This window comes from Scyliorhinus torazame, chromosome 5 (genome assembly GCF_047496885.1).
Source record: "Scyliorhinus torazame isolate Kashiwa2021f chromosome 5, sScyTor2.1, whole genome shotgun sequence".
Classification (NCBI taxonomy): Eukaryota; Metazoa; Chordata; class Chondrichthyes; order Carcharhiniformes; family Scyliorhinidae; genus Scyliorhinus; species Scyliorhinus torazame.
In genome coordinates this window covers 194,419,659-194,433,172 of record NC_092711.1, presented here as the reverse complement: position 1 = coordinate 194,433,172, position 13,514 = coordinate 194,419,659, and the positions used below count along the sequence as shown (strand labels likewise).

Here is a 13,514-nt window from a genome sequence, read left to right as displayed (position 1 = left end):
AACCATGCCAAACCATCCCAAACCATGCCAAACCACCCCAGGTTGAGAGGGTTGTTAAGAAGGCGTATGGTGTGTTAGCTTTTATTGGTAGAGGGATTGAGTTTCAGAGCCATGAGGTCATGTTGCAGCTGTACAAAACTCTGGTGCGGCCGCATTTGGAATATTGCGTGCAATTCTGGTCGCCGCATTATAGGAAGGATGTGGAAGCATTGGAAAGGGTGCAGAGGAGATTTACCAGAATGTTGCCTGGTATGGAGGGAAGATCTTATGAGGGAAGGCTGAGGGACTTAAGACTGTTTTCGTTAGAGAGAAGAAGGTTAAGAGGTGACTTCATTGAGGCATACAAGATGATCAGAGAATTGGATAGGGTGGACAGTGAGAGCCTTTTTCCTCGGATGGTGATGTCTAGCACGAGGGGACATAGCTTTAAATTGAGGGGAGATAGATATAGGACAGATGTCAGAGGTAGGTTCTTTACTCAGAGAGTAGTAAGAGCGTGGAATGCCCTGCCTGCAACAGTAGTGGACTCGCCAACACTAAGGGCATTCAAATGGTCATTGGATAGACATACGGATAATAAGGGAATAGTGTAGATGGGCTTTAGAGTGGTTTCACAGGTCGGGCAACATCGAGGGCCGAAGGGCCTGTACTGCGCTGTAATGTTCTATGTTCTATGTTCTAAACCATGCCAAACCACCTCAATCCCCACCAAACCATGCCAAACCACACCAAACTACGTTAAACCAAACAACGCCAAACCACGCAAATCCCCACCAAACTACCCCAAACCATGCCAAACCACACCAAACCACCCCCTTGTGAGACCATTGAGACCTTCCTCTTTTTTTGATATTATTATTCAAATAAGGAATATACAAAACAGCATTTAAACAATCAATCAAAATACAATCATCCTAATTTGAGATTTTTGTTCTTATTTCTTTTTCCTCCCCCTTATCCCATCTCCCCTACCCCACTCATTTTACCCACTGGCAACAAATAGATCTGTAAATAGTGGCAAGAATAGCTTTCATCTCATCCAGAATTCCCCATCTGAGCCACCAAGGGAAAACTTAATTTTCTCAAGTTTAAAGAATTCGACAAGTTCCCCCAACCATGTTGATATTTTTGCGGACCTTTGGGATTTTCATCATAATAAAATTTGCTTTCGGACAATCAATGTTGCAAAGGCCACCACATCGGCTCGTTTCCCTTCTTTAAGTCTTGGTATTTCTGAGACTCCAAAATTTGCCTCAAGTGGCCAGGTAATATTGCCACTTCTACTATTTTTGATAATGATTTAAACACCGAGGTCCAAAACTCCACCAAACGGAGGCCTGACCAGGGGACTTCTGGTGATGGCGGGCGGGAGGCAACCGCACACTGGAGGGTTCCCGCTTGGGAATAGGAATTTTGCCATTTTAACGCCCGGTCCCGGGGGCAACGGAGGCTGAAAAGGCTGTAAGAAGGCACAGGGAGGAGAAATGTCCAAGTTTGGGAGAAAAACGGCTGTGAAAAAGGGGGTTTAACGGAAGTCCGCCGGTGAGTGAAAAAGTCAGCGCAGGAACTGTAAAGAAAGCGGAGGCTGGAGCACCAGGGGTGGCCACATCGTTCACAGCAGAAGAAATGACCAAGGTGTTGGCTGTGGAACTTGAAAAACAGTTCACAAAACACATGGAAGCGATGAAGAAGGAGATGGGGGCGGTATTGAAAGTGCTGGTGGAGGAGGCGATTGCCCCGGTGAGGGTGGCGGTATCAAGCGCAGTGGCGGAGGTGCGGAAGCAAGGTGAGACACTGAAGGAAGTGGAAGAGGCATTATCGCAGTACAGTGATCAACTCACCTGAATGGGGAAGGAGTTGCGGAGGTTGATAGAGACCAACAAGGGTCTGCGAGCCAAGATGGAAGACCTGGAAAACAGATCCAGGTGACAGAATTTGCGGATTGTAGGTCTGTCCGAGGCCGACGGAGTATTTTGCCACGATGTTGGCGAAGCTATTGGGGGAGGGGGACGATCCCTCCTGATATGAACTGGATCGGGCTCATCGGTCGTGGAGGCCTATACCAAAGGCGAGTGAACTGCCAAGAGTAGTAACTCTGTGTTTCCATAGGTATAGCGTGAAGGAGAAAGTCCTGTGCTGAGCAAAGCAGAAGCGGGTGGTGCAGTGGGCTGGAGCTGGTATACACATATATCAGGACTTTACGGTGGAGCTGGCGAGGAGGCGGGCTGCCTTCAGCCGGGTGAAGAAGGCACTGTACATCAGCAAGGTGCAGTGCGGCATAATATATCCAGCTAAGTTGAGCATGACCTACAAATCCAAGGACTTTTATTTTGGGACGGCGGAAGCAGCGGAGGAGTTTGCGAAGGCAGAAGGACTGTGGCAGAATTGAGAAATGGTCGTGTACCGACGTAGCCTCTTGTAACTTTATTTTTTCACTGCGTGTTGGTGTATGTACTAAATGAGTCGACGCTGTATATATTTGGACAAGGGAAATGATGGGACTTTCATTTGCAGTGATGGTTCTTTGGGGCTTGGGTGTGTATGTGGGGGTTGTGTTCTAAAGGGGATTTCTTGGTTTTCCTGGGATCGGGCAAAGGGGAAGGAGCGGGGGCCTCCACGCTGGCCGGTTTAAGCCGGCCAGTGAGCGGGAGTGAAGCGGGGGGAGAGGCTGCGGCCATCGGAGCCTGGTAGAACAGGTTTCGGTGAGTCTAGCCGGGGCGAAAAGTCGGGGGAAGGAACCGAGGTTGGGGGAAGGGGTTTACAAGAGGAAGTGGAGGGGAGGAGTCTGGGTGGGGGGGGTCTACAATTCATGGGTGTCATTCACGGTACTCTTTCGGGGATTGGATGGCATTGAATATTAGAGGGGTGGTTTGGGGGTGGACTGTATATGTCAATGGTGACCATAGGTGATTCCTGATTCCTTTTTCTTTTTTCCTTTCTTTTCCCACCTTGGGAGGGTTTGTTTTATTTGATGCTTATATTGTCAGGTGGGCCGTTACTTGGGGTGGTCGGAGGATGGGATTGTTGTTGTTGATACGGGGATTGATATTGCATTTGCTACTGTTTACTGCTTGTTGGTGGGGTGTAAATTCTGAAGAAAATGTGAAAATGGAGAATAAAAATATATATTTTTTAAAACAAAAAAACAGAGACCTGACCAGAACATGTGGACATGGTTGGGCCGATCCTCTTTTACATGTCTCACATTTACCTTCTATTTCTGTGAAAAATCTGCCTTATTCTTTCTTGTGTAGATGGGCTCTATGTACTACTTTGAATTGTATTAAGCTTATTCCAACACATGAAGATGAATTATTGACCCTGTGCATAATTTCACTCCATAGTCCCCATTCTAATTCCATATCCAACTCTTTCTCCAACTTTGTTTTATTTCTTCAATCGACACATTCTTTGTGTCCACCATGTTAGTAATTTTCCCATCTCCCAAATCATCTGGCAAGAACAATTTATTCAGGAGGTTGTTATCTGGTAGTCGAGGGAAAGAGGACAAATCCTTTTTCACCAAATTTCATAATTGAAGATATTTAAAATTCTTCTCCTTCTGCATTTTGTGTTTTTCCCTCAATTCTTCAAACTTTGCAAATCAACCTTCGAAGAATAAGTCTTTTACTTGTCTCAATCCCTCTTTATACCACTGTTCAAATGTTATATCCAGTCTTGTCATGGTGAATTAGTGGTTTCCATAAATAGAGGCTGGCACCGACATGTTTCCCAAATCAAAATGTTGTCTCAATTGGCTCCAGATATTTAAGGAAGAAGCCACTAGCGGATGTTCTGTAAACTTCCCCGGAGTAAATGGGAGTGGGGCCGCAGCGAAAGCCTTCAAGCTGGCCCCCTTACACGAAGCTTCCTCCATTAACCATTTTTCCTCTTTCCACCATTGCAGAATCTTTTCTATATTAGCCGCCCAATACTAATATAAAAGATCCTTTGTAAGAGTATCCGTCGAGTTCGAGAATTTTATTGGCTTATACAAAATCCGAAATTATTTTATCCCTTGAATAGAAAATGTCTTAGGTAGAAATATCGGGAGGGAATGAAACACAAATAAAATTTTGGTAGGATGTTCACTTTGATCGTTTGTACCCGCCTAGCAAATGAAAATGGAAGAGTACCTTTTAAAATCTTCTTTTACCCCCTCCACCAGGGCTGTCAGATTATATTTATACATTGTGGCCCAATTATGAGCCACCTGAATACCTGAATATTTGAATTTGTTTTTGGTTAGTTTGAATGGAAGGGCACTTAAATCTGTTTCTCTCCCTGGGGTATTTATTGAAAATATTTCACTTTTTTGTTATGTTCAATTTATAATCCGGGAAGGTTACAAATTTTTTTCTATATATTCATAACCTAAAAAAGAATTTGGTACTCTAAATTTTATAGGAAATTCATAACATTACCCGTAGATTTCAATGGATTAGATGTATATAATAATAAATCGTCGGCATATAGCAAAACTCTATGTTCTCTATTCCCTCCAACAATACCTGACCATTCCCGAGAACCCAAAGGTTCTATTGCTAATGTGAACAGAAGTAGGGATAATGGACAACCCTAAATAGTTGGAAATACCCCTAGCTAATCGAGGGGGCCATATATAATAATCTAACCCGTGAGATTAATGTTAGTCCAAATCTGAATTTAACCAAAACCTCAAGCAAATAACTTCACTCAACTCTATCAAAAGCTTTCTCCGCATCCATAACCACCACAACTTCCAGCATCTTATTTTCAGAGGATGTCATAATAACATTTAATAGACAACTACCTACCTTTCACAAAACCAGTTTGATCGGCATCACCACATCTGGAACACACCCCTCAAGCCATAGTGCTAAAACCTGAGCGTCTGTATGATCCACATTCCACTGGGTCTTTTTCTTTTTGGGGGATTAATAAAATAGATGCCTGAGTAAGAGTGGTTGGGAATCCCCCCCGTGTCAAAGAACAAGGAAACATCTTTAAGGGATGTGGGCCATTATTGTCGCAAATCATTTCTAAAAATCAATTGGAAATTAATTTGGGCCTGGAGCCTTCCCTGACTGCATTGCACCAATTGCATCAATCACTTCCTCTAATTTCAGTGGAGCATCCATTTCCTGCCATTTCTCTTTTTCTTTAAAAAATCTTCAAAAATATCTTCTCATTTCATCTCCTTCCCCAGATTTGTATAAAATGATTCAAATACTTTATTATTACGTTCCAGTGTTGTTACATATTCTCCTCCTTCTTCCCTCACTTGTACTATTTATAATAATAATAATAGAAGTGAAGCTTCTTCTTTCTGATGGATGTCTCGAGTGAGGCAGTGAAAATTTCAACTCTGTGAGACTTGCAAATGTGCCACTTCTCACTGGGAGGCAGGATCTAGGGACCTGTTGAATTTTCCTAAGGGCAGTTGCTGATTATGATGGAGAACTCCATGTGAGAGCTGTCAGCCAGCAAACCAATCAAAATTAAGCTGGATACAGTCGCCCGATGACTCTCCTGAGTCTCCTTCCTCCCCCATTCAGTGACTCCCCATCTACCCCTCCCCTCTCCTCCACTGACTCCCCGCTATACCCGACCCCCAACCACCTAGCCCCCCCTCGCCTCCACTGACTCCCCACCATGCCCAACCCCCACCATACCCCACCCCCAAGCACCTAGCCCCCCCTCGCCTCCACTGACTCCCCACCATGCCCAACCCGCACCATACCCCACCCCCAACCACCTAGCCCCCCTCTCCTCCACTGACTCCCCACCATGCCCAACCCCCACCATACCCCACCCCCAACCACCTAGCCCCCCTCTCCTCCACTGACTCCCCACCATGCCCAACCCCCACCATACCCCAACCCCAACCACCTAGCCTCCCCTCTCCTCCACTGACTCCCACCATGCACAACCCCCACCATACCCCACCCCCAAGCACCTAGCCCCCCTCTCCTCCACTGACCCCCACCATACCCCACCCCCAACTACCTAGCACCCCCCCTTCTCCACTGACTCCCCACCATGCCCAACCCCCACCATACCCCACCCCCAACCACCTAGCCCCCCCTCTCCTCCACTGACTCCCCACCATGCACAACCCCCACCATACCCCACCCCCAACCACCTAGCACCCCCCTCTCCTTCACTGACTCCCCACCATGCACAACCTCCACCATACCCCACCCCCAAGCACCTAGCCCCCTCCCGTTTCCCCCACTGACTCCCCAACAAACACACATTCCCCTCCCCCGCTCCCCACTGACACCCCACCATACCCCCTGCCACCTTCCGCCAGGTCACCTCCTCTCCGCCAGTGACTCCTCATCATAACAACCCTCTCTTACCCTCACTCACCCCTGCCACATCCACAGACTCCCCACCATACCCAACCAATAATGGGTTCCACCTCCACGCTCCTCAAGTGGCTCCCTACCATACCCCACCTCCAACCACCCCCCCCCCTCCACCGCTCCTCGAGTGACTCCCCACCATAACACTCCCTCCTACCCCCAGGTCATCCCCACCCCTCCACTGACTCCCCAGCATACCCCTTCCCCTCCCCTGCTCTTCCAGTGACCACCACCCCTGGTTCTCATAGGCCCGCCCCCTCCCATGCCCAATCCTCACTGCTGATTGGGGTGGGTGATTAGTACATTGACCTGATACTGTCACTTCAATTTGAAACTCTTGTTTTTGCAGCTTGCTAAAGTGACGATTGTCGACCATCATACAATCAATGAGTCCTTCATGAAGCATCTGGAAAATGAGTACCGTATCCGTGGCGGGTGCCCCACAGATTGGGTTTGGATTGTACCTCCAATATCTGGGAGTTTAACTCCTACATTCCATCAGGAATTTCTCAACTATAACCTCTCACCTGTCTTCTCTTACCAGGTAATAGTTAACAATGGTGCTCACCCTGTCACAAACCCACTTCGTCCCCAAATCCCTCAAACTAATGACCCGTTTTCTCCAATTGCCACTGAACCTCATTAACCCACCTTTTTCCATTTCCTAATTCTCACAAGTTCCCATCTCCTTCACCAGCATCTGCAAATGGTATATTTAGAAACATGGAAATAGGAGCAGGAGTGTGTTGTTGCTGTATGGTTCTTTTCTATCCTTCGACCCTGATCCACCATCCAGTATGATTCTGATGATCCTATATCTCAATCCTCACCTCAATCCTCATCTCCTCATCTCAGGCCTAAGTGGCCTACCCTGTATTCTGAGACTTTGATCCCTTATTCTAGACTCCCCCAGTCAGAGGAAATATCATTCCTGTATCCAGTCTGTCCAGCTCTGTCAGAATTTTATATGTTTCAATGAGATTCCCATTCATTCTTCTCAATTCAAGTGAATACAAATTCCTTCGACCCACTTTCTCCTCACTCGGCCCAAGACCATAAGAAACTACAGAGAGTCGTGAACACTGCCCGGTCCATCACGCAAAACCTCCTCCCATCCACCGACTCTGTCTACACCTCCCACTGCCTTGGAAAGCGGGCAGCATAATCAAAGACCCTTCCCACCGGGTTATTCTCTCTTCCAACTTCTACCACTTTGACAAGATCCCTCATGGCAGACTGGTACAGAAGGTGAAGTCACATGGGATCAGAGGTGAGCTGGCAAGATGGATACAGAATTGGCTCATTCATAGAAGACAGAGGGTGGCAGTGGAAGAATGCTTTTCTGAATGGAGGGCTGTGACTACTGGTGTTCAGTAGGGATCAGTACTGGGAACTTTGCCTTTTGTAGTATATACATAAATGATTTGGAGGAAAATGTAACTGGTCTGATTAGTAAGTTTACGACGACACAAAGGTTGGTGGAATTGAGGATAGTGATGAGGACTGTCAGAGGATACAGCAGGATATAGATCGGTTGGACTTAGGCGGAGAGATGGCAGATGGAGTTTAATTCAGACAAATGTGAGGTAGTGCATTTTGGAAGGTCTAATACAGGTGGGAAATATACAGTAAATGGTAGAATCCTTAAGAGTATTGACAGGCAGAAAGATCTGGGTGTACAGGTCCACAGGTCACTGAAGGTGGCAACGCACGTGGAGAAGTTAGTCAAGAAGGCATACGGCTTGCTTTCCTTCATCGGCCAGGACATTGAGTATAAAAATTGGCAAGTCATGCGGCAGCTGTATAGTTAGGCCATGCTTGGAATATAGTGTTCAATAAATCAAATCATACAACTATGCTGCCATTCCAGAAATCAATCTGGTGAATCTTCATTGCACTCCCTCAATGGCAATTCGATCCTTTCTTTGATACAGAGACCAAAACTGCACACAATACTGCAGGTGTTGTCTCACCAAGCCCCTGTACACTGCAGTAAGACATCTGGGCAGAAATTAGTGGGACTAAAAACCAATAAATCCCCAGGGCCTGAAAATCTACATCCCAGGGTACTAAAGGAGGTGGCCAAGAAAATAGTGGATGTATTAGTTGTCATCTTCCAAACTTCTGTAGACACTGGATTTGTCCTGGCAGATTGGAGGTTGGCAAATGTAACCCCGTTATTGAAAAAAGGAGGGAGCGAGAAAACAGGGAATTACAGATTGGTTAGCCTAATGTCAGTGATAGGAAAAATGCTGGCGTCTATTATAAAGGCTGAGATAACAGGCACTTGGGAAATGGCAACAGGAAAATGACAAAGTCAAAATGGATTTATGAGCGGTATCACATTTGACAAACCTACTGGAGTTTTTCGAGGATGTCGAATAGGATAAGGCTGAACCAGTGGATTTAGATTCTCAAAAGCTTTTGACCAAGTCCCAAATAAGAGGTTAGTGTGGAAAATTAAATCATATGGGTTTGGGAATAATATATTGGCAGGGATTAAGAATTGGTTAAAAACAGAGTAGGATTGATTGGGTCTTGTGACGAGTGGGGTCCCGCAAAGGAATCAAATGAAATATTTCCAAGTTTATTGACAAGGCACGGTTTGTTTGGGTGGCACAGTGGCACAGTGGTTAGCACTGCTGCCTCACAGCACCAGGGACCGATTCTGGTCTCGGATGACTGTGTGGAGTTTGCACTTTCTCCCCATGTCTGCGTGGCTTTCTTCCGGGTGCTCCAGTTCCCTCCCACAGTCCAAAAATGTTTAGGTTAGGTGGATTGGCCATGCTAAATTGTCCCTTAGTGTCCAGGGATGTGCTGATTAGGCTGAGGGCTTATTGGGATAGTGTGAGCTGGGATGGATTGCTCTGTCAGAGGGTGGGTGCAGACCCAATGGGCCAAATGGCCTCCTTCTGCACTGTAGGGATTCTATGATTCTAAGACAACACAAAACTTGGAAGGAATGTGAGCGGTGATAAGGATGTTAAGAGGCTTCAGGTGATATAGACAAATTGAATAAGTGGGCAAATACATGGTCACAGGGGCACAGATCAAGATTCATGGGAAGCATGGATCAAGGATCATAGGGTCACGGATGAGGTTCACGGGGTCAAGGATTGAGGGTCAAGGGGGACACAGATCCAGGTTCACAGGGGACATAGATCAAGGATCATGGAGCGCATCGATCGTGGTTTACGTGAACACGGATCGAGGGTCACGGGGCATACAAAATGAGGGTCATGAGGCATAGCGAATGAGGTTACTGGGAGCACGGATTGAGGGTAATGGGGAACACAGATCAACGGTCACATGGGACACGGATTGAGGTTACTGGAGGCACGGATTGAGGTTGGCACTGGCCTCAGCACTAACCTTGGCATTATCTCTGTTGCCAGTATTGTTCTCAGCAGTGGATACTGCACTGAATCTAACCCCTGCCTGATGACAATTCCCACTATGGGCACAGACTCTGACAGTGGCCAATTCCTCAGACTCCAACACTGACACTGTTACTCTCAAAGAACAAAGAACAAAGAAAAGTACAGCACAAGAACAGGCCCTTCGGGCCTCTAAGCCTGCGTCGACCATGCTGCCTGGCTAAACTAAAATCTTCTACACTTCCGGGGTCCATATCCCTCTATTCCCATCCTATTCATGTATTTGTCAAGGTGTCCCTTAAACGTCACTATCGTCCCTGCTTCCACCACCACCTTCAGCAGCGAGTTCCAGGCACCCACTACCCTCTGTGTAAAAAACTTACCTCGTATGTCTCCTCTAAACCCCTCGCACCTTAATGCCCCCTAGTAATTGACCCCCTCATAATCTGTCTATGCCCCTCATAATTTTGTAGACCTCTATCAGGTCGCCCCTCAACCTCCTTTGTTCCAGTGAGGACAAACCAAGTTTATAGAATCATAGAAGTTTACAGCATGGAAACAGGCCCTTCGGCCCAACCAGTCCATGCCGCCCAGTTTTTACCATTAAGCTAGTCCCAGTTGCCCGCACTTGGCCCATAACCCTCTATACCCATCTTACCCATGTAACTATCTAAATGTTTTTTAAAAGACACAATTGTACCCGCCTCTACTACTACCTCTGGCAGCCCATTCCAGATACTCACTACCCTCTGAGTGAAGAAATTGCCCCTCTGGGCCCTGCTGAATCTCTCCCCTCTCACCTTAAACCTATGCCCTCTAGTTTTAGACTCCCCTACCTTTGGGAAAAGATGTTGACTATCTACCTTATCTATGCCCCTCATTATTTTATAGACCTCTATAAGATCACCCCTAAGCCTCCTACGCTCCAGGGAAAAAAGTCCCAGTCTATCCAGCCTCTCCTTATAACTCAAACCATCAAGTCCCGGCAACATCCTAGTAAATCTTTTCTGCACTCTTTCCAGTTTAATAATATCCTTTCTATAATAGGGTGACCAGAACTGCACACAGTATTCCAAGTGTGGCCGTACCAATGTCTTGTACAACTTCAACAAGACGTCCCAATTCCTGTATTCAATGTTCTGACCAATGAAACCAAGCATGCCGAATGCCTTCTTCACCACCCTGTCCACCTGCGACTCCACCTTCAAGGAGCTATGAACCTGTACTCCTAGATCTCTTTGTTCTATAACTCTCCCGAACGCCATACCATTAACTGAGTAGGTCCTGGCCTGATTCAATCTGCCAAAATGCATCACCTCACATTTATCTAAATTAAACTCCATCTGCCATTTGTCGGCCCACTGGCCTAATTGATCAAGATCCCGTTGCAATCCTAGATAACCTTCTTCACTATCCACTGTGCCACCAATCTTGGTGTCATCTGCAAACTTACTAACCATGCCTCCTAAATTCTCATCCAAATCATTAATATAAATCACAAATAACAGTGGACCCAGCACCGATCCCTGAGGCACACCACTGGTCACAGGCCTCCAGTTTGAAAAACAACCCTCTACAACCACCCTCTGCCTTCTGTCGTCCAGCCAATTTTGAATCCAATTGGCAACCTCACCCTGGATCCGGTGAGCTTTAACCTTCTGCAACAACCTACTATGCGGTACCTTGTCAAAGGCTTTGCTAAAGTCCATGTAGACAACGTCTACTGCACTGCCCTCATCTACCTTCTTGGTCACCCCCTCAAAAAACTCAATCAAATTTGTGAGACATGATTTTCCACGCACAAAGCCATGCTGACTGCCCCGAATCAGTCCTTGCCTCTCTAAATGCTTGTAGATCCTGTCTCTCAGAATACCTTCTAGCAACCTCTACTCATAGCTAATGCCCTCCATACCAGGCAACATCCTGGTAACTCTCTTCTGCACCTCTAAAGCCTCCACATCCTTCTGGTAGTGTGGCAACCAGAATTGAACACTATACTCCAAGTGTGGCCTAACTAAGGTTCTATACAGCTGCAACATTACTTGCCAACTTTCATACTCAATGCCCCAGCCAATGAAGGCAAGCATGCCGTATGCCTGCTTGACTACCTTCTCCACCTGTGTTGCCCCTTTCAGTGACCTGTGGACCTGTACACCTAGATCTCTCTGACTGTCAATACTGTTGAGGGTTCTACTATTCACTGTATATTCCCTACCTGTATTAGTCCTTCCAAAATGCATTACCTCTCAATGCTTACTGCACTGGCGATTATCAAATATAAGTTCCCAGCTTCTCTGAAATTCTCAGATGTGAAAAAGGTATATATACTCACTGATTTATCATTAATTTTCTAGACAGATCCTTGGAAAACCTACAATTGGAAAAAAAGTGATAGGTTCCCGATCAAACACCACATGATTGGATTCAAGGAACTTGCAAAGTAAGAACTAAGCATGATGCTTGACCAAGTGAAGTGCATGCTGGGAGGGGTGTGCTGCAGGGACAGGCGGCAGTGGGGGAGGAGTTTCTGAAGGGTATCCTGATATTGTATTTTGCAGGGCAGTGACATTCTCTACAAAGCTGATGGTCCAAGCCATGGCCAAACGGATAAAAGTGACAATTCTCTATGCCTCAGAAACTGGAAAATCAGAAAATTTTGCCAAGAAATTGTGTGAAATCTTTAAGAAGGCCTTTAATCCAAAGGTAAGTGTTTGTGTTCCATGATGTACAGAGTTAAGATTTGTATGAGACTCTTGAATGGTTCTGAGGATTCATGTGATTACAGAAGAGTATAGCAGCAGTAATACACAATGCAAACAATCCCAGACCACACCTCAAAAGTTTCAAGGAAACTGGACAGAAACCCCAATATTTTATTTTAATTTTATAAGACATGCTCCAGGAGGGATCTCATGAAGAAATAAGGATATGGTAGATTAATACAAACTTTATTGTGAACGCGATATCAAAATATCTTTGACATCACATCAGAAAACAGTTTACAATTACCCCTTAAACAATGCTACTCAATACAGTGAATACACTACCTTTATCTTTATTCCCACTGAAACAACAAGGAATACCATTTTATGGGCGGCACGGGAGCACAGTGGTTAGCACTGTTGCTTCACAGCACCAGGGTCCCGGGTTCAATTCCGGGCTTGGATCACCGTCTGTGCGGAGTCTGCATGTTCTCCCCGTCGTCTGCGTGGGTTTCCTCGTGGCACTCCGGTTTCCTCCCACAAGTCCCGAAAGATGTGCTTGTGAGGTGAATTGGACATTCTGAATTCTCTCTCAGAGTACACGAACAAGCGTCGGAATGTGATGACTAGGGGCTTTTCACAGTAACTTCATTGCAGTGTAAGTCTACTTGTGACACTAATAAAGATTATTATTATTCAGCTCTCAATCCACTGTTAAAATACCTTTAGAACTCAGGAATATCTGTTTTACAGAGCTGTCATGTCTGGATAATCTACTTTGAGAAATAAAGATTCTTTGGCACTGCTTTAAAGAACGGATCTGACTCCTGTCGGAACCATGCAGAAACTCTGGCTGCATTTCTTGAGAAGCTGTTTCCAATGGTTTGTTCACCTTGCCAAGCACAAGGCTCTTTTGTCTGCAGAAGTAACCTTTAACTGAACTGCAGAGAGCAAACTGCTTGACTTCTGTTCGCAACTTCATCGAGAATCTACTGACCTGCTTTTCGTGCAAAATGCCAGATACCTTCGCTCCACCCAGTAACAACATCATCTTACCAAGCTGAAATCTAATTAACTCCACAAAG

At 45.9% G+C, this 13,514-nt stretch overlaps 1 protein-coding gene across 1 annotated transcript in view; it reads left to right on the top strand.

Moving 5' to 3' along the window:
- The window catches only part of LOC140420857 (nitric oxide synthase 1-like), a 514,337-nt gene that overhangs the window by 276,349 nt on the left and 224,474 nt on the right, over positions 1 to 13,514 (top strand). Inside the window, exons 10-12 of the mRNA XM_072504947.1 lie at positions 6,700 to 6,894; positions 12,082 to 12,167; positions 12,286 to 12,430. Coding sequence (XP_072361048.1) covers positions 6,700 to 6,894; positions 12,082 to 12,167; positions 12,286 to 12,430 — 426 coding nt within the window. The remainder of the gene's footprint in view (positions 1 to 6,699; positions 6,895 to 12,081; positions 12,168 to 12,285; positions 12,431 to 13,514) is intronic.